The following is a 25,000-nucleotide window of genomic DNA, read 5'->3' on the forward strand; positions in this document are numbered from 1 at the left end:
CTTGATCCACCTTCAAGCTGCCACCAATGTAACGAACTCATGCGCTACTCTCTCCTTCGCTACTGTTTTATCTTGTCTATATAGTGCGCATTGGATATACATGCTTGCACTCGAAATTTCCATAGATGCGTGTAGCGTTTTGTGTTGCACAACTGCAGCAACTCACGTTTTAGCCGATAAAGTGTTTTTTATCTCACCAACAAAAAAGCATAGATAGCAGGCTCCTCTTAGCGAGGTTTCACAGATGAATACGCTTCCAGTACCATCAATTCGTATGGATGATGCTCTGTAGCACTATGGGTTGGACTTGAATCGAACTTCGAAAAGGGTTTGTGTAAGTCGAGTTTGATTTTTTTCTCCGTCAATATTTCTTGCACATTAATCATTCGTTTTCTAAAATGACCGGCGGTCAATCCCCAAAATCTGTTGCTGCTACGATCGGTTCCTCTTACCATCCCATGAATATCCCTGTATCACACACATCGCAGCACACATCGTCCGTCTTCGATCGCACCCGGCCCCACTATTGGATGCTTATGAGTTCCACGCCATCACGACCTTCTTGAATGGCACAAAGATGCCGTGCAGAGGCTCACTAGAACGGTAGAGACGAAGAAACAAATTTAAAGTCGGTACGCGTCTGGTTTGGCGAAGTCAGCACGTCCTGCTTACCAATCGAAGAAACGCTTGCCGTCGATGGTACCATCGCACTCGCCCAGATTGTTCGGAAGCTGAAGCCCAACGTAGCTTTCGTCGGCATCGTTGCCCACGGCTAGCGGTCCGATGTAGCGAACACGTCCAACGACGATACGTCCACTCCGCGAGATGACCTTGGCTAGATGACCCGGCTTGAGACACTTGGCCGTTTTTGGCAGAAATGGCAGAGCATGCTTGGAGGGAATAAAATCTAGTGAACGTATCGAAGAGAAGAGAAGAGAAGAACAAAAGTGAGTAGTTTAAAGAGTGACAAATTATCATAAGCATCTTGTTTCATGCAAGAGGGAGGGACAAGCATTAACTTTGTTCTGAACTCTCTAACGATGAGTAATTACAGTAGTTTTTAAAGTAATAAGCTTTAATGAGCACGTGCATCGTTAACAAAATGTAAAGTATCTGTTCAAATTTAACCTAATTCTGGATAAAACCATTAGATACAATAAATGGTGTAAAGTTATTAATATTTATATATATTTATATTAAAGCCGTTTAAGGAAAAAAAAGAAAAACAATATTTAACTTTAAAAAAATCGAAAACTATCCCAGAAATGCTCCAAGATATTTAAAATGGAATGAATTTATGAAAAAGCAGTTCAATTATTCATCTATTTTACCCATGCTTTAGGATTCTTAAGCAAATTATCCGCATAGTTACTGGAAACAAATTTATCCCACGCCACATAGCGAATAGAATGCAGCTCAGGATAGAACTATTTGTTTCTACAGCAATGGACAAGACTCAATGCCGTTTATGCCTTCAAAAATAACAAACTAATCGCGGAAGAAGTCACTCTAGAAAGGGACCAGAACTGTACTTCAATTTTTTAATAGGTTTTCATCTGGGAAACTCATTTTGTTGATGTTGATATGAATTTTAACACCCATTTAGTTACAGCTAACACGAGAACGGATGTTAAAGGACCGTGAAATCGTGACCCATGAAATGTTAAATTGCATTCGTCAAAGGCATAAACGATGAACGATTTGATGACTTTACGCGCGGCTGAACGAAGACAGTATCCCCACAAGACAGCTTCTGCCCACTTACCCCGTTGTATGTCGTTCTCCGAGCACCTTCGATGTTTGGGTGTAGGATGATGCAGATGTGGCCCATGGCCTGCCGCATGTCCGTGCAGCACGTTGTGTACCATCGTGCCCGGTGTGCCAACACCCGGTGATGGTTGTGCACCGCTCCCGGTGGACGTGCCACCACCGCCACCACTACCACCATCGAGTGAATCCTCCATCAGCAGCATGTTTCCTCCTTCGAGCGAACGGCGGAGAAACTCTTCGGCTTCTTCGAGCAGGCTATCGGTGGATCCGCCCGAGTCCCCGTGGATGCGATACAGCGAAGGTCCACCGTAGCGCCGCGGACAGTTACAATCGTGGCGTAGGTCGGGCAGCGAACCGCGAATCTTGTGCATCGGTTGGTCCTGGAACGTGACCCGGGGCGTATAGTGCATACTCTCCGAGGGCCGCAACGCCGTGTTCTGGTGGTTCTGGCGGCACACCGCACACCGCATCGACGGTACACTCCGGGACCGGTGGTGCTTGCTGAGCGTCGAGTAGCGCGAGCTGACCGAGTAGCTTTTGGACGAGTCGAACGAATCGCCCCGATTCGAGGTCCAGAATGCGTCCGTTTGGGTCGTCTGCGTGGCGATGCTGCTCTCGTTCACCGTCCACTGCGAAACACCGGGCGATGTCATGCTGAAGCTCGGTGGTATCCTTCGGGATGGATACCCCAAGGTAAGGAAGAAAGAAATAGAACATGCGAAGCTAATTAGTTGTCCGCTTATGGTACTGCTGCTGCTGCTACTGCTGCTCCGTGGCCAATTCCACGTCACGCTTCAGTACGCGGTTGGAAACTTTCATAATGAAGCCGAATGCCACAAAACAATTCAAGAAAACAAATCACATTCCCGTGAGCTTTTTGGGGGCGAGCGCCCCAACGCGTTGATGCTCGAGTGGGGAGGGGGTGGGCACGTGGCACACATTCTTCATTAAATTTGGTTTAGCTTTACCCCGGGACATTGCTTTTCTTTGAACGTTAGCCAAATGGCCAAAAACCGTTTGCATAACTAGGAGTAAAGTGCACGGGGCGGTGGGAATTTGTTAGCGGCTGACACTCATGGGGATTTTAGCACAAAGGTGCCGCTTTAGAGGAACTTTCATTGGAACGCCTAGCAAACATTGGCGGGTCGATGAACTTTATAGATAAAAGTTGTTTAATGCAATACAAATTTGCTATCGATAGTGAGCAAAGGATATTATCTGTATGAGCACTTTTATGATCGTGACATGGCTATTGAAAACATGTAATTGATCTGGTATCTAGTACAGATATTTTAATCACTATTTTTTCTTAATAACTATTTTATTCTTAATAACTTAATTGAACTGTTAATTTTGCATATTAATATAACATTATGCATTTTCAGGTAAATGTATTTAAAAATAAATTACGGTATCTTACCAAAAACTAAATTCTAAATACCTCCTAAAACTAAATTCTAAATATGATAGCGTAATTCCGCCTGTTTCAGCAAATATGAACAATACTCATAACATAACATAAACGTATAAAACATTTACAATTATGTTAGTTATTTAAAATTGCAAAAAAAATCAGATGGAACAAGATTTACAAGAAATAGTAGGCTGGTTATTCCTTGCTACAATCTAAATCCCCGCCAAATATTTTTAAGTATCTTTTACAGCAAATGATTGCCGAATCCCTAAAAGTAAATGTTATCAATTAGCACTGCGAGATGTAACCAAAAGGGAGCCAAAAACGCTCTTACTTATTACTCTGTCCTCCAAAGTAATGCTTAGAGGATAATTCAAAGCATTATAAAAACCCCGTTTGATATTCCAGTGCCCGACAAAGTATGACGCTCATACCCACGCAAAAATGCGGCAAACTTTCCAAAAGGGCAGCCCGCGAACTCCAAACTCGCTTAATTGGCAAAGCTATTCAAAGTGTTCGCCTCGATGATAAATGTGTGTTTCCCACTGAACGTTCCACATTGATTAGGCACACTGCACAACAAATGAAGAAGCTCGCCCACCCTCGCGCGCGGGCTGGGGTACTAACTGATGTCCTTTGCTCAAACAACAGCGGCACAGCTGAGCAAATAAATGCAAAACAATGTAATAGATGCGAGTGTAGAAGGTAGGGTGGGCGACAACAATAAATCAATAAACATTTTTCCCGACATTATTGCCATCCCGATGGCGACAGCATCGATCGAGAAGAGATCGTACACACGCCCGAGAAGCGAATGAAGATGTAGCAAAAAACAAGGGGTTTGAAAACAATTCCCTTTTTTCGTCTTCGAATAAAATGTGAAAAAAAAGGAAGCAAAAAAACAAAGTCCCTTGTTATGGGTACTACGCGTTGGTTGGCGTCTACGGTCTTTGTGAGCGCCCGGCGTCTAGTCTGGGTCGGTTTTATCTGTGGCGCGTCTGGAACCTGGACTTGTCGTGTCGTGTCCGACTGTCCCGTCACCGCCATTCGCATCGGTGATGGGGGGTCGGGTGGTTTGTGTCTACATTTATGCCGAAGGACTTTGGTCTGGCACTGAGTTTGCTGGACTGCTGCTGCTGATGCTGCTGCTGCTGTTAGGTTCTAAATGCGTCTAATATGTAAGCCAACTCAGTCTGTCTATAGGAAATAGGCCGCTTGAGCCTCGGTGGAACGAAGAACCGGTTCGGTTCGGTTCGGTAAACACTTTCGACCTCGAGCCTTCCTCATACCCTTTGGTTGCTTCCGGCGTTCGCAGAAGGTTCCCTTTGCAGTAGTTGGGCGACCGGTTCGGATCACCGTTCTCGTCCTGCTGATGCTGACAGAGATGATCGGCCGATCGGGACAGCTCGGGGACCATGCTGGTGAAATTAATGTCACTCAGCAGCACTCGGCGGGCTTCCTGCGTTTTGTCCGACGGTCTGCGATGCGATGCGGTACGATGCGATGCGGTCCGGGGCGGAGTGAGCAGGAAATGAGCAAAGATCAAAAAGATACATACACACCCGCACACACACACATACACGGCTGGGGTGGGTGGTGGAAGGCGGGCTGTTTCCGTCGCTTCTTCGCAACTCCATTCCGCAAACAACAACAAAAGGATACAACGGAAGAAAGGAAAAAAGGGCGCACAGTGGAAAGAAGGGATGGAAAATTGTGAAAAGCTAGCATCATGAGATGTGGAAAAGCTAGCATGCACGTGTGCGTGTGTTTGTGTGTGTTTGTGTCTGTGATGTGATTGTGGAACTTATTTTCTGTTCGTTCTGCTGTCTCCATGCGGCTTACGGCTTTGTTTGTTCGTGTAATGTGTTTGTAGGACGTATGTGTGAATACGTTTTTCAATGTCGCCACCGATGGGGGGGGGGGGGGGGTGGATTCAAGACGATGGCATAATTGGCAGTGAAAATGCCAGCAAGCCCACGGGCAAACTCCCATGCAGAAGGCGTCGAGAACCGCCAACGAAAACCCCTACAGTGGCAATTAAGATTTTAAAGCTTCAGCCAAGATAACGTCCGTAGGAGTGTCCGTATGCAAGGACCAGAGCCTGATGACAATCAGTGTCGATGGCGACCTGTTAAACGGTACCAAGTCACGCTATTCTTGTGGTTCTCTGTTTCTTTCTCTCTCTCTGCTACACAGACACACACACAAACAGATGCCTTCCCCCCGGGGGGTGATATTAAATCATTTTGCCCACGATCCGACGAGGGGCGACGCGCTTCTAAAAGCGCATCTAATTCTGGGTGTCGGACGTGCCGGAGGACGTGCCGCAGGACCCTTACGCTGGGACATGGTAATTGAAAAGTGCTGATGTGGTTAGAGATGGCCGCGCGCCTGAAGGAAGAGGCCATGTAAGTGAGTGCTTCCTGTGGATGTTGCAGTGAGGGGGCAAGGATATGCTATGCACCGACGAGGAAACACGCGCTTGTGCATCTTGAGTAATTATGGCGTGATTGTTTCATTTTCAGTTTTGTTTAATTAATATTTGCGTAAAACAACGAAACTGCGCTTTAGTAAAAATATTTATAGTTTAAGCATTATTTGTCATTCATACTCATGTAAGGCTTTACATATGGGAACTATAGAAAACCTGTTTCATAAACATTAATAGTAAACTGTCAAAATTTGAAAAGTGTATTCGATTTTTGCACAGTTAATTTAAGGGGGGGCTTCGGTATTTTATTTTATTTCTTCGTATTTTCTTTATATTGAGATATATAGTTTTGAAAATCCGCCTTTCATACAAGGCTCAAAGCATATCGCTATTTTGAATCGCGATTCCCAAAACCTGCGTTTTCAAACCTGCGTTTTCAAACCTGCGTGCCCATCGTAGCATAAAAATTGCTGGACAGATCGATTTAACACTTTTGTTAAATAATTATGTAAATCTCATTTTTTCAGGCAACATCCAAAAAAGCATCACTTTTTCAACTTCAAAAATCTGCCAAAAATCGAAAAATAGGAAATTTAACAAAAACTCGACAAGGCTACCTGGATAAACTTATAATCTAACAAAAAAATATTGATATATATATTTCTGTTGACCCAGCACGTGGCTACGATGGGCACCGCAAAAAGTACAATTTTGCAAACTTGCCTTTCTATATTGGATGCCATGAACGTAGTTTTGAACAAATCTTCCCCAAAATAGAACCAAATATTCTTGAAAAGTTGTAGTTAATATGAGATTATTTTGAAAAATTAAAATTAACTGGTTTCTTCACTAAAAATCGTCAGAAATAAGCCTTTTTTGACCCGAAATAACCAAAGCCCCCCTTAAAACACGTTCTTCTTTCGAGGTGGAAGTTCCAGATATGAGTTACATAAAAAACTTCATTGCATTACTTCAAATGAACCATGCACCATCAATCTTAAGAATAAGATTATAACTTACTAATAATTATATAAATTTACTGCAATAAAAATTCACATTTTGTCACAAAAAGGGATATAGTTTTCCACTTTTCAAGCTTTCAGGAGTCTCAATGTAAAAATTACGCTTCAAATTACGTAAACGCCAACGCATCTATTCGCTTATCTGCGTCCATCTATCCACCCTTCTCTATCTGTCAATTCCGGTATTAGTTCCAAAAATAGCGACCTCCTTGATAAAAACCCTCCATTCGGTGCGCAACTACAGAAAACTAAACTAGCGAAAGGCCAACGAAAGCTGACCTACCGACGACCCGCCTGCGACTTGCGAAATTGAAAGATAACCGTTCCCTTTTTCCCTTTATCACTTTCCCCGTGTCCACATCAATGCATTCCCTCCTTCGGCATCTTAACGAACGGCTGTACAAACAAAACGCCTTTCAATCGGTCCAACATCCAATAATGGTTCCGTCGCTAGAGAAAGGTGTGTAACCAGTGGCAACGACCAGGATTCGACAATCGCACTGCCCCCGGGGCGTGGTTGGTTGAGTTTTCCACTCACTCACTTTTCTTCTGCTCCATCCCCAATCATTCAACAATCATGGCAACTGCGGCAATATTATTGAGAAAGTTTTCGGCATTTTTGGCAATGCGGCCACCATCGTGGTGGTTCACTAGAATTCATGATATCGTTCTCCGGCCCCGAATGGATACACTTGTGAAGTGGTCCTTCTGTCAAAGTCACGACAGTTGCTAATGTGTAATTGAGAAGTCCCGTGCCGAACGGAAGCCCTTCTAAAGAATTATTGTTTGTGAATAAATTACACTTCAGCATAGAACGCCGACACATGTATGCAGGACTCATGCAGTGACGTGGGCGCCTCGCTCGACTGGGGGTTTCGAACGGCTATTGACTATTGAAGTAGCAAAATCACGACGACCATCAAGATGTAAAGTTACAGTTTGGAACGCTCGGTGTTTGGTTTGAGTTTGACGGATGTTTAATGCATTGCTAAATAAATAAAGCATTCGTGAGCTTCGATTCTTGATACGCTCCATTCTTGCGATTTGATTGGATAAGCTGATGAGCACAGTTTATCGAACAATAATATATTGGGTTGTTGAAAAGATAAAGTCCTTGATTTTTCAATGAATTGCAACCCATTGTTGTTAATGAGCTACTGTGATTTTTTTTTTTTTTTTAATATTTTTATTTAGATGGACTTCAAAGATTTGATTTTTCCATTCCTAAAGAATTATTCCTATCCCGTCCCAATATATGGTTTCTAAAAGGAAGGGACCTTGCTGCTCGGTAAACGTAGTTTATGCCACTGTTTTGATCTGCTCGATCTTTTTTTTTTATAATTGCCAAATGTTACAAATTTCTCATTCCCGTTCACCATTTATTTCAGAAATGGCTTAATTTCATTTCGTTTTAATCAAGGAAATTCGATCCATCATGATTTTTGAGTTCATTGGTGCGATATTCATACATCGAGCTTCATTTTGGAATGGGCAAATATAGTGATAACTGCAGTACAGTCAATCATTTGCTCCAGCACGAGGCTACGACATCAAACAAGCAATCACCTTTCATTACGTTCATTCTTTTCATGAATCGATTTTGGAGTCTGAATGATGTAACTTTGCTTTTATTAAAGCATAATTGTAAAAAAATATTGAATGTTGTTTTTGCTACCTTCCGCATGGAACAAGCAGCGTAGAGCGATAGACTTAAATCGTTCGCAATGTCGTACTGATAAAGAGCATAAAACTGAAATTTTGCGTTCAAGATTTGACGAAAAACTGATAATATTGCCCCATTTTAATATTTTACTAAAGTATAATTAGAACTTTAACAATTGATTTATACTTCATATCACTCGTACACATATTAAATGAATAACTTGCAAGTAACACGTAGCTTTTCATTTAACATCATGTTATTCCTAACATACAAAGCAATTGATAAATCTTCCTTTTTAAAATATGATTATTGATTGGATACGAACGAAATCTCCTCGGTACACCTGCTGCTTGTTACATGATACCCCTACCACACGAGATCTCATTTCCACAACTCAATAAATAAGCTTTTCCCACCCCAAAAATGCAACAGCACACCCATACGACCATACGACCAGCATCAGCATCGTCAGATCCAACTTCCTGACGTTGATGAAAATTTATCCTCCACTAAAGATTGGCAAACATCTCCGGCTCACGGATGCGACATTTCAAATGAGCCACAGCACGGGATGAAAGTAATTTTATTTCGATCTCATAAGAATCAATCAACATCCCAACCAAGCGACAGATTTATGAATCCCTCGAGCTGCTCTCAAGCAGCTTTGGTTGGTTTTTGGCGCGCGCGACGGCAACGAGGCAAATGCGATGCGACAAGCTCGTAAATATAAATGTTTCATTTCACCGAGCACGACCCGACCCCGGAAAACTTGTGCGGCGTAGCCGTGTCTCATCCGGAAGGTTTCATCCGTTTATCAGACGCCTGGTCCGGCAATGCTAATAAAGCTCATCGAAGTTTGTGATCTCCGTCTGCGCCGCAGTCTGCCATTAAACAGTAAACAGCTGGATAAACTGGATGAAATCAAAACAAATCTTACCATCCGATTCCTTTCAACATTTGATCCCTCTTTGGTTTTTCTTTGCCGAAGAAAGTCTACCCATGTTATAACCCGATTTCCGACCTGCGACCTTTAGACCGTTTCGGCAACATCCTTGGCCACCGCAGCGTGTAAACAGCTCGCAGCGTATTCGACGAGATCCTGCTGGGCCCCAAAAAACTTTTTCCCCCAAAAGGTTACCGTTACCGATTGCCACTTGTTTACCAGGACCAGTAGCAAACCGAATGTGTCAATCAAACGGACTGGACCGGATCCTGTCGTAGGCAGTAACTGCGCTCATGCCTTTCATTCCCAGAAACCCACACTGGCAGACATGGTCAATATTAGCTGGATCGGTCAAAAACATCGATAATTCCAGTGACAAAGCGAAAAAAAATGGAGAAAAACCGGGTGGACGGATGTATCATTTTCCACTGATTGACGCAGCGAGAAGAATCTGTTCCGTTCGTCTGCAGCACCGATGCACTGGCCATTGACATTAACGCCTGTCACTTCCAATCATTCTCAATGCCTGGAACCCCGGATACTTGGCGACAAGTCAGCCGCACATACCATGATAGCCACCTACTAGTGGGCATGTTTACGAGTGTCCCAACGCGCCCAATAGGAGGGCCAGCCAGTCGGTTGGCAAACCGTCCCTCTGACTCTGACAAACTTCCCACGGTCCAGCCCATCTTAAATTGAATTTTATTCGCCTATTTACCGCCCGCCTATTTACTCCCTCCTAGAAGGTCAAATGTGGTTGTGTGTGACGGTGTGTGTTTGTTTGTGCGTGTGTGTATATTTCTGTTGGAATGATAGGAGTCGGAGTTGTACCAGTAGGATTAAGGACAAGTTGGAACCAAGCGGTGGAACGTAACAAAAGGGACAAAACTGCAAATTGGATTGAATGAAGGGGAAACTTCAAAAGAGAGGGTCCCATCTTCCTGTGCGAGGTGACTTACCTGAGAGGGAATTTACCTTTCCCATCCGGGGCCGGCGGTACGAACTTCGACGGTAGCGTGTACAGCCCCGGTACGTACTCGGAACCGGCGAGATGGGTTTCGGAGCGCCACTGTTGCGCCAGTGCCGAGATGTCGGTTTGTGCGGCCCTGGATCGCTTAACCTCATCACCGGTAACACCCTTGACGCCACTGTCGGCCGCAATCACCGTACGGAGCGTTTTCCCCGGTGGCAGATACTGATGCGGTGAGTAAGTACGCGGAGACCGTGAAAACTTGACCGCCAGCGGGCTCCGATTGGTGGCGGCCGAAGCTGGCATTCGGCTGCTCGGGTGTATAATAGGGCTACGAGAGGAGAAACGAGCGGTATCAACAATAACAAACGAATAGTGGAACCGAGAGAAGAAAAAAAACCAGAAGGATAGAGATAGATCCCCTGGAAATCAATTACGCACCGATAAGCTGGAGGATTTGGGCACGTATTCCGGCGGCCCATCTCCAGGATGTTCTCCTCCGTAATGCCACACTTGGAGATGTCCGTCTCGATCAGTACGTTGTAGTTGGTCCAACGGCGTCCCATCGCACCGGCCGCCATCAGTGAGCTCGGACCGATGACGTCAAAGCTATCGTCACGCCGTCCCTCGCTACCTTGGCGTGCAATGCCACCGGTCGTCGCACCCAGATCGACACTGGAATCCTTCTCCAGGCTGGACGACTTGGTGCTGTAGTCCAGACTTTTCTTAATATTATCCAAGCTGAGCGAATCCTGGCTTTCCAGACTTTTGCCCTTGGCCAGCCCCTCGAACCCATCCGCTGCCTCACTGTCACTGCGGTCCAGCGAGCTCGTCTTGTCCGGGTCTGAGCCTAGATTAGCGAAGCTCACGAGAACCGGTGTCCCGGATTGGCCGGTTTCATGCCAGGGTTCGTAGTCCGAAATCGAGACCAGATCCTCCTGGGTGATGTCCTTCGCATTATCGTCGGACGAAAATATTAGCTCGATGTCGTCGACTTCCTCCTGGTTCTCGGAATCACTCTTCTTCACCTTTTGCCGATGCTCGGACAGATCCGAGACGGTGTAGCTGCCGGTTACAGGGCGATGTCCTTCGCCAGTCTCGCCATCAGTGATCGGATCCTCGGCGAATACGGAATTGTCTCCCTCGGATATGGAAGCGTTCGATTGGCGATCGGTATCGACTTGGAGATTCTCCGAAGATATCTGCCTAACGCTGATCGCTTCTGAGCTTTTGCGGACAGCAAGTTGTTGCTGTTGCTGCTGGTGCTGCTGCAGCTGCTCGTCATTTGCCACATGGAGATTGCCGCCGGTGGGCCGGCCTCCAATCTCTTCACGCACCGTAAGCTCATCCTCTGCCGGATCGGGCATCCGTTCGGCGATCGTTTTCTCATCATCCTCCGGCGTACGATCGACTAACTCTTCGTCTTCCGGTTCCACTTCTTCCTGAGGCTCCTCGGACTGCTCTGGCGCATCTTTCGTGTTGGGCTCCGAGCTGTCCGGTTCCGAGCTGCTATCATCCATGTTGATATTGGACGAGACCTTAATTTTGACGTCAATCCGTGAGGCCATGGCTGAGGATGCACCGGTCCCGGGGTGCGATACGATCTGTATATCGGGCACTACAGATACGGTCTGATGGGACGTGCTGGCATCCTTTGGGGTGGCCGATTTCTTCGTTCGACCACCACCCGACTGTTCCTGGTCTTTTACCGGTGGCTGTGGGGATGAACCACTTTCCTCCTCTTCCGGTGGTTGTTGGGATTTCGTTTTACGTTTCTTCAGCCTTTTACACTTCCTGTCCAAGGAAGGGTCTTCGATCGTTTCACGATTCGATACCGAATAAGGTGACGGAGCAGTTGGAGGAGGAGGAGGAGCAGGATCTGGGTTCAGATGAAACCGAAGTGATCGTCCACTATCCGGGGGCTCAGTGCATTTCAGGGGAGTGTCTGATGGCTTTGTGTTGGATAAGCGACCCTGTTCTACGGTGTCACGTACGGTGATCTGTTGTCGCAGTTGATCTACCTCACGGCGCGATTCCTCTAGAGCCGTACGTAACGATACGACCGTTTCGTGCAATGCCCTTACTGTATCGAAAGGTCGAACATAGGATTGTAGCGAAGAGCTGGAGTCACTGTACGGGCAGTACGATACCCGACCGTACTGGCCGGTACGCTCCATCTCGGCGCCGTTCTGCGATAGCACACTCGTTGCAATTGCTCACTCATGACGGTAGAGATATGGAACACTGAAAAGGCAAGATAAAAAGTGTGTAAGAGTCAATTCCATTAGTAAAATTAGTAAACTAGAGTAGAATTAATGAAAGACATTTGTAATGGGATAAAAGTTTGTAGAAAACTAGTGAAATCATTGTTATTAAGGGAGGCGGTATTTTATTTTAATTCTTCCCATTTATTTTTTAACAATTTTCTAGAAGTGCTTATCCTTTCAAGAGTATTCTGTGAAATTTTGGGATCAATCGAAGCAAAACTAACAAAGATATGGATTTTAGAAAATTGGCCTTTCATACAGCGCTCAAAGCATCTCGCAACTTTGAATCGCGATTCCCAAAACCTGCATTTTCAAAGTCGGTGCCCATCGTAGCATGAAAACTACTGGACCGATCAATTTGAAATTTTGAACATATAATCTGTACACTATTTGCCAGGTAGCCCCGTCGAGTTTTTATAAAAATTGTTGATACTTTTTTTTTAAATAATTTTTTAAACTGTGTTAAACTCGTTGTTTGAGACAACATCGAAAAAAGAATCACTTTTTTAACTTCAAAAATCTGCCAAAAATCGAAAAATCGGAAATTTCACAAAAACTCGACGGGGCTACCTGGATAAACTTATAATTTAACAAAAGAATATTCATTTGTATATTTCTGATGACCAGGCACGTGACTACGATGGGCACCGCAAAAAGTATATTTTTGCAAACTTGCCTCTCTAGATTGGATGCCTTGAACGTAGTTTTGATCAAATCTTCCCCAAAATAGTTCCAAATATTCTTGAAAAGTTGTAGTTTAATATGACATTCACTTGAAAAAAGTAAAGTGGAAGGGTTTCTTCACTAAAAATCGTCAAAACTAAGCCTTTTTTGACCCGAAATAACCAAAGCCCCCCCCCCAAACAACCTTATAAACGATCCCAAATCGAAGAGTTGAATTAAAAGCAATACCCATGACTTTGTTTTGCTTTACAATATAGTTTTTGGAACATGATTTTTACTTTTGTAAAGAATTTTACTTCTTACATATTCTACTGCTTACTGCAAACTTCTAGAAAAACAATAAAAAAAATTTATAATCATATATGGAAAATATTTAAACTTGTGTTCGATTTATGAAATTGACAAATAAATGACTAGAAGCATGTAACAGATGAAAGAAATTAATGAAATCGAAAAGGTAAAAGATACATAAAAAGAAAAGGATAGTTTCAATCAAACCACAATTGAACTCTGATTATTCAATAACAAAGAAGCCAATAAACAAAGAACATGGTATTACTGTAGGGCAGAAGCGTAAGTTTTCCCATGAAATTGTATACGGTCCCAAAAAAAAAACGATGTGTTATGGAATCCATTAAACCGATACAAACACAAATCGCGTAAACATATTTCAATCGACCCCAAACGGGCGTAGACGATGGAAGCCATCCAATAACCCGATTTGCTGCTTTGTTTGTTTGTGTTCTACGACGTTGCACATTACGAATCGAATTCGTGGTTTTTCCTTTTAAATTCTAGACGGGAAACACGTCCCCCTGTTCGTTCGTGGTCAAAAGCGTAACGTGGTGCCAAACTGCCAACTGTCGGAAGTAGAGGCAAAGTCGTTAGTGCAAGTTCGTTCTGTTTCTGGATTTTCTCCTCTTGCAAACGAACTCTAGCAAAAAAAAAAAGAACCGATGGAGAGCAACCTATAGAAAGAATACTAGAGCACGAATTTGGCACCCTGTGCCCCGGACGACGTCATGGTCGTCATCATGTTGGCACTTTCGTCCAATTAGTTCCCCCCCGTATGGTGCTGCTGCTTGTTCGCGATCGTTACCGGTAGCGCTATCGGTCTGGTATAGAACTGCGGTTCGCTCTGCAGGCCGATTAGATCATTGAAATCGAATTGGATCTCTACAAGAACTAACGAAATGCTCGAATCAGCGGACTTCCATATATCTGTCCCTGGCCGACAAACCCTGCTTCGACATCCAGAACGTTTAACAATCATCCTGCACCACAGTTCAAGGAGCTTTTTGATGAAAAAATTCTCCCATTTTTCTGGGCGTGTAGGCGGAGCCGGATTGCGACCATCCGACGGGGACCACCACACACGTTTAGCGCAGAAAAGTTCCGAGGTTTACCCCGGGAATCCTTCGCCCAGTAATTGCTGCCGATGATGTGATGTGTTCGCGGTGAACCACTCATTACCGATGCGAGGGCGAGCCCTTAACCCAATTAAACAGTTGTTCTGCGTACAAGGCTGCCCTTTCCAGCACCCCCCGTATGATGTTGCTGTGGCGTGGTTTTATTAACGCAACTCGTTTCGGTTGCCTTCCTATTAGAAAGCCCCCCCCGGTAAGGGGTTTCGAGTATCCTTGGTTTGAGGAGGGTACTTCTAGGAACAATGCGGTACCGCTGCGGATCGATGAAACGTGATTAGATACTCACCGAGTTATGGTAATTTGATGGTTTCGTAACTCAATATACTTTCATCGTGTTACTGCGCCCTCATTGAACCAAAGGCAGCAGATATAAATTCGCCCGCAATGTCGTTCGATGGTCTGCAATCGAGCCGCGAATCCAGTTCTACAAAGTTCTTCGTCCAACTAAAACTGTACACGAAGCAGTTCGATAAGTCCGCGGAGGATGTCTGTCGGTCATGGTGTCGAAGAACGAAGAATGTGTAAGGAAAAAAAAAAACTTGGTTCTCCAACTTTTCCATCATGGCAACGATCCAACCGACGTCGAAAAACATTCTAAAGAATGCGATCGAGATTGAGTCACCGGATTTGGGAACTTCTTATCACCCTAACAGGGCGGACATCACAGGAACAGACAAACAATTGCGTAAATATTTATGCCCTCCCCACCCTTGTTTCGATAACCTTGACCATGGATGACCTTCTCACATACACCCCGTCCCAAAGCTCTTTGCTGTTGCTGCCTATCGAGATCATCGCTTATCTTGCAAAATGAGACGCAGGGCAAGCTTCACAGTACACCGAGCAGATATTGCCATCAGTCATCAAAATGAGTGAATCCAATTTCATGTAAATCAAATTACGATACCCATCATTTCAGGCTTCTTGGTCGCGTCCAATCGCGCCAACCATATGTGTCACCAACAGCACAAACTTGCGAGCGCTAAATTGCAATGCATCTCAAAGGAAGGAAAAGGCCTCGAAGGGGATGGACTGACATCAAACAGCAAACCTATTCCCATCCCTTGATTTGCACTAGAATAAGTGGCTGCTAACGGACGAGGGGACACCATCATAAAGCTAGATGCTTTATTACGCATCTGCTGCAGTTTTCGGTGGCCCTCCACGTGAGTGAATAAATGAAGAAGCTAATAAGTTATACACGTCATGCCGCCAAGGACGCCCACCGGTCGCGCTTTGGGATATCGAATGAATAATTAAGGCGTGGTAAATTCGCCTGGATGGTTTTGTGTCTCGCCATCACGGCCAGCACAGAAGAAGTACACCTTGTACGATACCTTTTTGATGGATGCAGATATTTGGGATCGGCGAGCTCCGTTTTATGCGAGTAGATGAATCTTTAAGCAGTACCAGCCGCCGCGACCGGTAGGAATATACATAAAGCTCCCCCCTCGCTACTAGACTGGCATATGGGACCTTACCGGTGCTAGAGTACCGGTATGTATGGGCCAGTGGTAGGGTAGACCACAAAGTTTGATCAATTATTTAGGTAGCGGGCAGCGACGTAAAGCATAAATGGTGTGTTTAGCTTTCCGGTAAGTTGAGGACAATTTGGCTATTTCCCTGTGGAATCTGGCGTTCTCTTTTATCCTAGAAACCCCCGTAGGACAATGTGTCGAGTTATTGCATTTGTTTTGTGTCTTATTTCAACTACTAAATGGGATATTGTACTTGTGACCGATTCCACGTATAGAAGAAAAAAAAGGAAGCAACCTCTGAAAGGTTTCTTGTTGGATTGCAAATCCCAGAAACAGTATCGTAGGATAGGTCACCATAATCCGGAGCTTCCGGTCACGGACTGCTATACTGGCACGAAAGGCTTCACACGCCAGAGATCAATACGCTTTCATTGCACTTCGATGTCCGCTGGACACACAACCAGTCAGCCAGCCCCAGGAACGCGACCAAAGGTCAAACGGCTAGAATCATGAAGGCGAGGAGAAAACAATAAGTTTCCGTGCATGTCGCACAGTCCCTGGACCGTGGCCCTGGTCAGTGCAGCCCGGTCAGTGAGCGGGAAAATTGTTCGGGATTAAGAAAAATGGAGAAACGGTACAACGGCGTGACAATGCACTGACTGTTGCAGCACTGGCCGGGGATGGGGGGTCGTGCAGCGTACACGTCACCGCGTTCAATCAACTTATAAATAACATTCCCACCCTCGTGGTGATAAACATGGCCCGGGAAGCAGTGATCCCCAGCGTCCATCGTCGTGGTGGTGCATCGCCGTATCTTCTCGTATTGTTGGCGCGTAGTAGTTGGAGTGTCTCGCTTAAAGACTCGATAAAGGCATCGTTTCGTTCGAGGGATAAACGATGGACGCAAAACGCATTATTGTGCGCATTATTATCAATTACTTGGCTGGCTCGCTCGGTATTGTTGATGTGGAAGCATTAATGCTATGCCCTTTTTTATCGGCCCAAATGATTCCACGCGATGAATTGTTAATGGCAGGTAGGGCTGACCTTGTGCAAGACGCAAGACATGCTTGCAACCATCCTCTGTTCTGCCGTCTGGCAATGCCGCTTGGGCCCGCTTGGAAGTGAAAAGATGTCGGTACGTGAATAATTCACGAGCTTCCTTTAGGTTTCGAGCGAATGGTAAGACTGTATTTGGGCGCTTAATCCATTATTCATCGTAACCTGTATGTCGCTTGTCACCATTCAATTAGCTTTCATTGGTCTTGTTTAGAATTTATGATTTTTTTTTGCACAGCAGATCTTGTCAAGCACATCATGCTCTTTGATTCCCCTTCATCCCTTTGATTCAATTCAATCTTTGAAGAAAAAGAAAAACACCAAACTCTACGAGCGTTACAGCAACGTTCTTATAGCATAAAGTAGATTACTCTGCAAAAAGCCATTTTCCTAGAATACGACATCATAACTCAATCTACCCGGTATCCGGTTGAAAACAATTTTCCTTCTCATTGGATGTCCTTGATCAAGCGCAATCCACGTCAATCGGCAAGTCGGCGCTACGAAGCTATCTTCCTCGCCCTACTTTAGATTGACAACGATGTGAAGCATGCTGGCAGATTTCGCGCGTCCTTCGCCAAAACTACCGGAGCGTTACTATGCTGGAGCGTTAGGACCATTACTATGCTGATTATGAGCCCAAACGACGGAAATGAGCAGAAACCGCGAGCAAATGATTATGAGCTCTGCTCTGTGAGACGCTGCTTTCATTGAGTTTGTGCGATTGGTGTGTAAAATAAATGAGGCCGCTGCTAATTATGTATGTTATGGAAATGTAAAGTTCCTTCCTTTTTTTCGGGGGGGTTTGGAAAATGGAAACTAATTTAACATCAACGTCAAACGCCAGATATCTCATCATACTGGTTCCAACTGAAGCTCTCGCTTTCTAATATTATTGCCTTACTCGGTTTATACCGTTTATCAGCCGGAGCAACAGAAGAACGCCCTGAATGGTATTTTCCTTTTGCTCGGAGAAAATCTCATTTTAAAGTGAATTAAACGACTCGACATGAAGTCACGTCTGTGCCAGCTGGAGGTCAGCTGCTAGGTGCTTACGACCCGTCGATGTCAACTGCAGAGAACGATGACGCTAAAGGGGGACCCCCCCCCCCCCTCACCTATCTATCATAATAATAGCTATGTCCTTCCCCATATGTCGTTGCGCACTTACGTTTCGCTTCATAAACGGCTACTACCGGAGGCTCGAGGCCGGAGCCCAGTTGCAGGAGGAGTTACAGGCCAGTCTTTCCAGCCCCGGGAAGTGCCCTGTCTCAGCCCTCACAGCTTACGCGACACGGGCCGACAGCAGGGATCGGCTGTGTATATGGATTAAGACATTCTTCTCCGGATTATGGTCGGACGAGTGTCGCGTCGGACTTGGAGCACATTGGAGCACGTTGGAGCGGACACGGTACGAGAGTCCCGAGAAAAGTCATTCCATTGCGATGGGTTGGGCGGACGTGCGGTCGATGGTTGATGCCTACACCCTCCTCGTTGTTCTCCCTTTTTCCTTCTTTCTATTCCGCCAAACGGGGAGAGAGCGATGTGGTTTACACACACGGCTTGGCTCGAGCCAGCAACTTCTTCAAACCTTCACCATCACTGTAGTACACGACGGCACAATCAACATCCACGAAGGACCTCCACTCACTGATGCCGGGAGCCGGAGCCAGAAGTAGAAGTTAAAAATACTCGACCACTCGACCACATACACAGGTTACCTCTCCTTTCACTAGCCCTTTTCCAGTTAATTAGCTGCTAATAAGCATCTCGTCTCTGTGACCGTGTACCCGCGCATAGCACCAATGCCAATGCCCTGGCACATCGTAGATGCTATAGCGAGCTTTAGCTGTGCGGGCACCTGTTATCTTAACAACTGACACATACGACCAACCGACTGCTACTAGAACTAACCAAGGAAGGAGGGGCGTAAATCGATCTTTTCACATTGATTCACCAACACACCGCCTCTCTCGTCGGTGTTCGTCTTTGTCGATACAGTGCACTGAACCGAACGGGAAGGGATAGGGATCACAAAAAGGGAATCCTCTTCAGCAGAGGGGAGAAAAAAGGCTTCCTACAACTTCTCCGCAGTTCTGGTGGAGCCTGGCGACGGTTCTGCACTGCACTTCCGGTGACGAGCATGCTCGAACTGAACGGAGCTGTGCCGAGCTGAGCTGAGTTGGAGGTTGTAAAATGCACACGCTGGCGCTGTGCTGGCTCCGGTGGTTCCTGGCTTGTAATGTTTTGGTGTTTTCTCTCTCTCTACTCTTGGGAGCAGGACTCGCACTTACCCCACAAGGGGAGAGCAAAAGAGAGTGGCCAAAAGCAAGCTGGTTTGCTCTCCTGCGAGCTCTCTCGAGCTGGATACTGCTCTGTTTAGAACAAGGCAGGGGTCCTCTCTATGAGGAATCGGGGGTTTACGTATTTAGCTTTACTGTGGGATGGTTTTTCAAACATATTTATATCTCTGATTGATGTGCCTTTCAAGAAGATTGTATAAATTATTATAATTAAGGATTAATCGTAGCCAGAGTGGCAGGGATACGCCAGATTAAAAACAAACGACAACTCAAAGGTTCAAAGCGGGTTTCCCCCAACTGGATTGTTCAAAGTAAACGGCCCAATTCAATTTAGATTTAAATACTTTATCTACACATCATTTACTAGGTAGATCCGTAGAGTGCTCTTTCAAATCGGATTATCAATTCTTTTTTTTTTTAAACATCATTTAAAACTATTTTAAGGACATTCCGTCTTAAATGCCATTTTTGAGATTAACTTACTCACGTTTAAACAAATAGCATTGTCTAGAAATAGGTGAGTTCCTGTTCAAACTTTATCACATGTTCAGTAATGTTAATTGAATCATTAACGACGTCTACGATGATTTTGTTTGTTGATTGCTGAGAATTTATCTTCGAGTTACGTTACTGCCAAGACAAATTGTAAAACAATAAATTAAATGACCTAAACATAAATTAACCCGATCGCTCTTCAAGAAAGCTTACGATTCCTTAAGGAAAGCTCGAAAAGCTCACACGCCTTGGCGTGCGGTGAGTCAAAAACACACCCTCGTAGTGAGAATAGGCGGCGATAAGGACGAACCCTGGGTTTGAGTATAATTTGAAATAACGATTGAAATATAAGTGAATGAAAGAGAAAAATCCAATCCCAAAGCTTGTTGTAAAGGTTCATTCTTACTGCAAATTATTAAAAAAAAACTTCAATAAAGCGCTAATAAAAAATACAGAACTTTTCATTGAATGAATTCAACATCATCGAATGATAATAAAGAATTCGCTCGGATTTGAAATTTGATATGATCATCAAAAACTCAATTTCTGTGTGTGTATGTAATTAAATGCCAGACGAACAAAATTGTATATATCTCTATTACCTACTTTTAGTTAGAATCATCTCTAAAAAGTAAAACATTCGTTGATTTTCAATTGTATTTTCAGGCATAAAAATGTATGGCTGTTTTATCGAAAAGATTTGGTGTTATTTTTAATGGCAAATGCCTTTGTTTGCACTATTTGCACATTTTACATCGATTAGATAGAAGTGTAGTACTAGTAATACATTAACAATGTGGCCTGATCAAACCGTTTTCCCCACCCATATAGGATGCACCTATACTGCAATTTACTGATATTTTGTACTAAAAGTATGGCTTAATGTTTAGATTATAAGTGCAGAAGTTGTATTGGAAACATTTGAAATGCAGAATTATTGGTTTCATTGATTCACCCTTTCCTAATATTATAATATAATTGTTTTACACAACAAAAATTTGGACAAAATGATTGTTATTATAACATTTATATCAATCACTGGGTTTTGTGTTTGTCTTTTATGAATGAAAACATTTCTTTTCAAAAGGAATAATACCATTTTTGAATAGAAATGATTGATTGAAAAAGTTAATAATATAATCAGTATAACAAAATATGTTTCCCTTAAGAAGGATCAGGATGGATCTATGGTCTATAATAACATGAATGAACAATATTGAATCAAGAAAAATGTTGAAAACCGAGATGCGAGCAGCATCACTGAGCATAAAAGCAAACATTCATCTAATAATTCATCGATCAAAAATACTGAAGTCCACGATCCATGTATTTACGCGCCTCCTTCTGAGTGTTGGTCAAAGGCAGGGTGAAGCGTAAACCCACGCGCTCGTCTTATCACTGCGTTTTCGAACCATCAGTGCATGTTGTTAGAGAATAGAGAGAACGAACACACAAGCAAGCAGTCAGTATTCAACCAGTGCGTGCCGTGCAATGATTATAATTATTACGCTGTCTGTCGTGTTGCTGTCGTGCGCACCAATGCACGGTGACCCTCTCGAGGTCGAACCATTTCAGGAACCGAAAACCACGCTTCTGCTACAGTAGGTATACCATCCGCCCGCACGTCCACCCGGGGCGCACTTATGTTGGCATAGAACCGTTACCACGGCTACACCACCAACCCATTGCTTTCTCTTCGGTACAGGATTCTCAAGCGGTTGGACGAGATTGATCAACGTATAAGTGTCGTCGAACGCAAGTAAGTATGAATCATTAGAAGGTATGGAAGGTATGGTTTTGTTTCTAATTGGAACAATCCTTTAAATCCCTCCCCGAAAAGGATACAGGGCAACCAGCAGATTGTGGTGTCAACCATCACGAAACAACTCGGCGGCATCAGTGGTAAATGAACTTGCAAGGCCAGACACCATGACTACAATCCGTTCCAATCAAACCCTAGGAGTCTAGCAGCCTTGTACATTCACTGTCGCACTTCTTTTTTTTTCGCTTTCACAGATAAGCTCGAGAGCATCAACAAAACATTACGTCAAAATGGTAAAAGCAGGCAACGGCAGCCATCATCATCATCATGTGGTTGAGCAGAGAAGCAACTTCATGGAGTGATCCCTTTCTTTTTGCAGTCGGCACCTACTACGAATCTTGCGTCGAGGCACCGGAAATGATGAGCGATGTGTATATGATCAGACCGCCGGCCTCAAGTGTGGCGCCCTTCAAGGCGTACTGCGAACAGCGCTACCAGCAAGGTGGCTGGATGGTGCTGATGCGTCGTTTCGATGGTTCGCTCAACTTTACGCGCAGCTGGGCCGACTATCGGGACGGGTTCGGGGATGTCGCCGGTGAACACTGGATCGGGCTGGAGCGAATGCACCGTATTACCACGTCGGATTACTATGAGCTGTTGGTTACCCTGAAGGATTTTGATGGTGTGATTAAGACGGCTCGGTACAACGAGTTCGAGGTGGCAAACGAAGCCAATGGCTATCGGTTAAACCTCGGCACATTCGTCGATGGAAAGGCAAAGGATTCACTTCGTGTTAGCGATGGTTCCATGTTTTCCACCTACGACCGCGATAATGACCTACATGCCGGATCGTGTGCGGCATTCTATGCAAGCGGTTGGTGGTACCGGAACTGTATGAATGCGTAAGTGGCACGCAGATCTGGTGGGATGGTGGTTTGGGGGTATCTCATCTCTCCTCGTCTTTTATTTCTCTTTTTTAGCAATCTTAATGGCCTATACCGTCAGCATGATCCAAACAATGCTACCATGAACTGGTTCGGATTTAATGACGATCTTCAAGGTCTCAAGGAGGCGACGATGATGATAAGAGTGGTTTCCAACTAATTCCAGCTACGTCATTGTCATTGAGTGAGACGTTAATGTGATGAACAGAGATCGCTTGCAGTACTAACCTTTAGGTGATAACTTTTTCCTTGAAGCTCCATTTTTCTGTTTTAAGTAATCCAATTAAATCCGACGCAATATACAACCACGAATCACTGTGTTGGCAGCGACGACGTTGCTAATAAACCTCGTTGTTAGATGAAACTCTTACTTTCTTTCAGTAATTTTCCTCTTATATCACTCCAAAGCATCCAACAAAACAACCACACAGGGGTCACAAGTACCGATCGAAAGCCCTTCAAAGAATTTTCACTTGTTTAATGCTTAACTTCCACCAGGCCCACCGGCAGGGATAATCGTTGCCCGAAAGAAAGTCACGACGCGTTACTTCTCGACACCGCGCGATATGGAATACTGCGAGCGTAACCTTTAATCATTTCACGAGGGCACAAAGTATGCTCTGGGTGCGAACGCACCGGCTTCGCACGGCCCCGTACCGGGTGTGTGTATCGTCCTTAAGGGGATCCTTGGTAACCGTTGCTAGGGCCACCGTTACACTTTACCATACGGTTCCGCTCTACCTGGCAACGTGAATATAAACAAAGCAATACACTTGCACGCTGGGTTGGGTGGGATTCGTGCCGCCGAACCGAACGTGTATCTATTGCTCTGAGCAACGCCGAATGCAATGCCAATGAGGATGGCCACGTGGCTGAATGATTTTTAATTGTTAATGATTAACCACCATTAATGCTTTCGTTTCGGTGTAAGGTGTTTTGCTCCATTCAGGCGACGATAACTTGAATCCTAAATGAATTCCAGTAAACCTGGTTAAGCATAAAATTGCGCGAAGACCGCAGGACGAATGTGTGTTACACAACCCACACACTAACTTGGCATGAACAAACCCCGGGACCCCCGGGCTAGGAAGCCGAAATCGGGTCCATACCACCAACAGTAGTTGCCACCGCACCAACAGTTCGTGGGAATTCAATAAATCCCATTATAGTTGATCAAACAATATTTACATAGGCATTCGCGAGCAGTTTCCAGGTCAAAACATATTCATCATTCGCGCGCATGTTTCGAGGACACGCGTTGCGTTGCGTTGCGTTTTACTCGGCTGCTATGGTGGAAGTAATTGCATGTTGCAAGTCATTGAGTGGCTGAAAAGCGAATCCGAGGGCACGCTAAATGTGTTCGAGAGAGTGAAGAGTGATCGCGCAGCGGTCGCAGCGAAAACCGATTAATTCGATTATTGACTCCAGTAAGTGCCAGGCTGAGAGAAGCCAATGATATTTGACGCACCCCCCGGGGTGGGGAGGGAGGGATTATTACATCGGCTAATTTTATTTATTTTTAACTTGAATGTTACTGGTTACAATTTATTTGTCACTTCCTTCTCGCTTCCATTCCTTCCCACTCGAGCGTTTCTTCTTGCGCGATACTGTTATGCTCTTACGCGATAAAGCGCGATATGTTGAGCCAGAGAGAAAGAGTATTCTTTGGTCTTCTGGACTGTAACATATCGTACTGTTTGATTATTTGAAATCCGTGATACTTTCTCTCGAGACGAAAGAACCGGCATCACGCTTTTTTTGGGGAAAAGTTTGATCTGAGGCGTACAATACACACAAACACACACCTTACTCGTCTGCTGCCGCTTGTTACAGATACATACATTCTTCAACAACAACATGTTTTGCATTTCATATTTGGTTTGCCACGTGGCCACTCGACGCTGCTAAACTATTAAGGGATTGCGTTCGTTATAACTATGCTTGCTACGTTTTTTTCTCTCTCTCTCTATCTCGACCATCTTGTCGTTGCTGTTTCGGGCGCATGTGATAACCTTCTTTACATAGCTACAAATGGTGTTTGGTTTTATGTACGTAAATTTTGATTGGTTTGTCTAAATTTCCTAAGCAAACATTCTCTTTTTTAAAAATCTCCTTCTCCAACGCTTGCCAGTTGCTCCAAAAACTAAACCTTCACGGGTGCACCAATCAACACTTGCCACCTACCACGGAAGCTTAAGCTTTCTTCTCATAATATTTATTTTGTTTTCAGCGTAACTCAAACGTTTTCCACTGCCCTAAATTGAAGGGCATACATACTTTACTCCAGTGGGACTCATTCGCAATTCGAAGAGAATAGATTTTGATATCAACACACTAACGGTACACCAACGTTCACAAACACTTAAAA

The 25,000-nt window shown here is 44.5% G+C and overlaps 3 protein-coding genes across 3 annotated transcripts in view; 1 reads left to right on the forward strand and 2 right to left on the reverse strand.

Moving 5' to 3' along the window:
• The window catches only part of LOC125954120 (uncharacterized), a 20,544-nt gene extending 1,279 nt beyond the window's left edge, over nt 1–19,265 (reverse strand). Inside the window, exons 1-7 of the mRNA XM_049684147.1 lie at nt 18,300–19,265; nt 10,655–12,457; nt 10,203–10,544; nt 4,474–4,662; nt 1,766–2,442; nt 673–907; nt 1–595 (exon numbers count right to left, since the gene is read on the reverse strand). The exon at nt 1–595 is cut by the window's left edge and continues 1,279 nt beyond it. Coding sequence (XP_049540104.1) covers nt 535–595; nt 673–907; nt 1,766–2,442; nt 4,474–4,662; nt 10,203–10,544; nt 10,655–12,390 — 3,240 coding nt within the window. The 5' untranslated portion in view covers nt 12,391–12,457; nt 18,300–19,265 and the 3' untranslated portion in view covers nt 1–534. The remainder of the gene's footprint in view (nt 596–672; nt 908–1,765; nt 2,443–4,473; nt 4,663–10,202; nt 10,545–10,654; nt 12,458–18,299) is intronic.
• A 2,105-nt stretch (nt 19,266–21,370) lies between these two features.
• LOC125954133 (microfibril-associated glycoprotein 4-like) lies at nt 21,371–22,990 on the forward strand. Its single transcript, XM_049684179.1, has 6 exons — nt 21,371–21,527; nt 21,632–21,685; nt 21,767–21,828; nt 21,943–21,981; nt 22,068–22,590; nt 22,669–22,990. Exons 1-6 carry the CDS (start codon nt 21,418–21,420, stop codon nt 22,790–22,792), a joined length of 912 nt encoding a protein of 303 aa, XP_049540136.1. The 5' UTR covers nt 21,371–21,417; the 3' UTR covers nt 22,793–22,990.
• Nucleotides 22,991–24,154: 1,164 nt separating this feature from the next.
• The window catches only part of LOC125954134 (ras-related protein Rap1), a 10,671-nt gene continuing 9,825 nt past the window's right edge, over nt 24,155–25,000 (reverse strand). Inside the window, exon 5 of the mRNA XM_049684180.1 lies at nt 24,155–25,000. This exon is cut by the window's right edge and continues 968 nt beyond it. The gene's annotated coding sequence lies outside the window, so the exon portion shown is untranslated.

Source organism: Anopheles darlingi, chromosome 3 (assembly GCF_943734745.1).
Source record: "Anopheles darlingi chromosome 3, idAnoDarlMG_H_01, whole genome shotgun sequence".
Classification (NCBI taxonomy): Eukaryota; Metazoa; Arthropoda; class Insecta; order Diptera; family Culicidae; genus Anopheles; species Anopheles darlingi.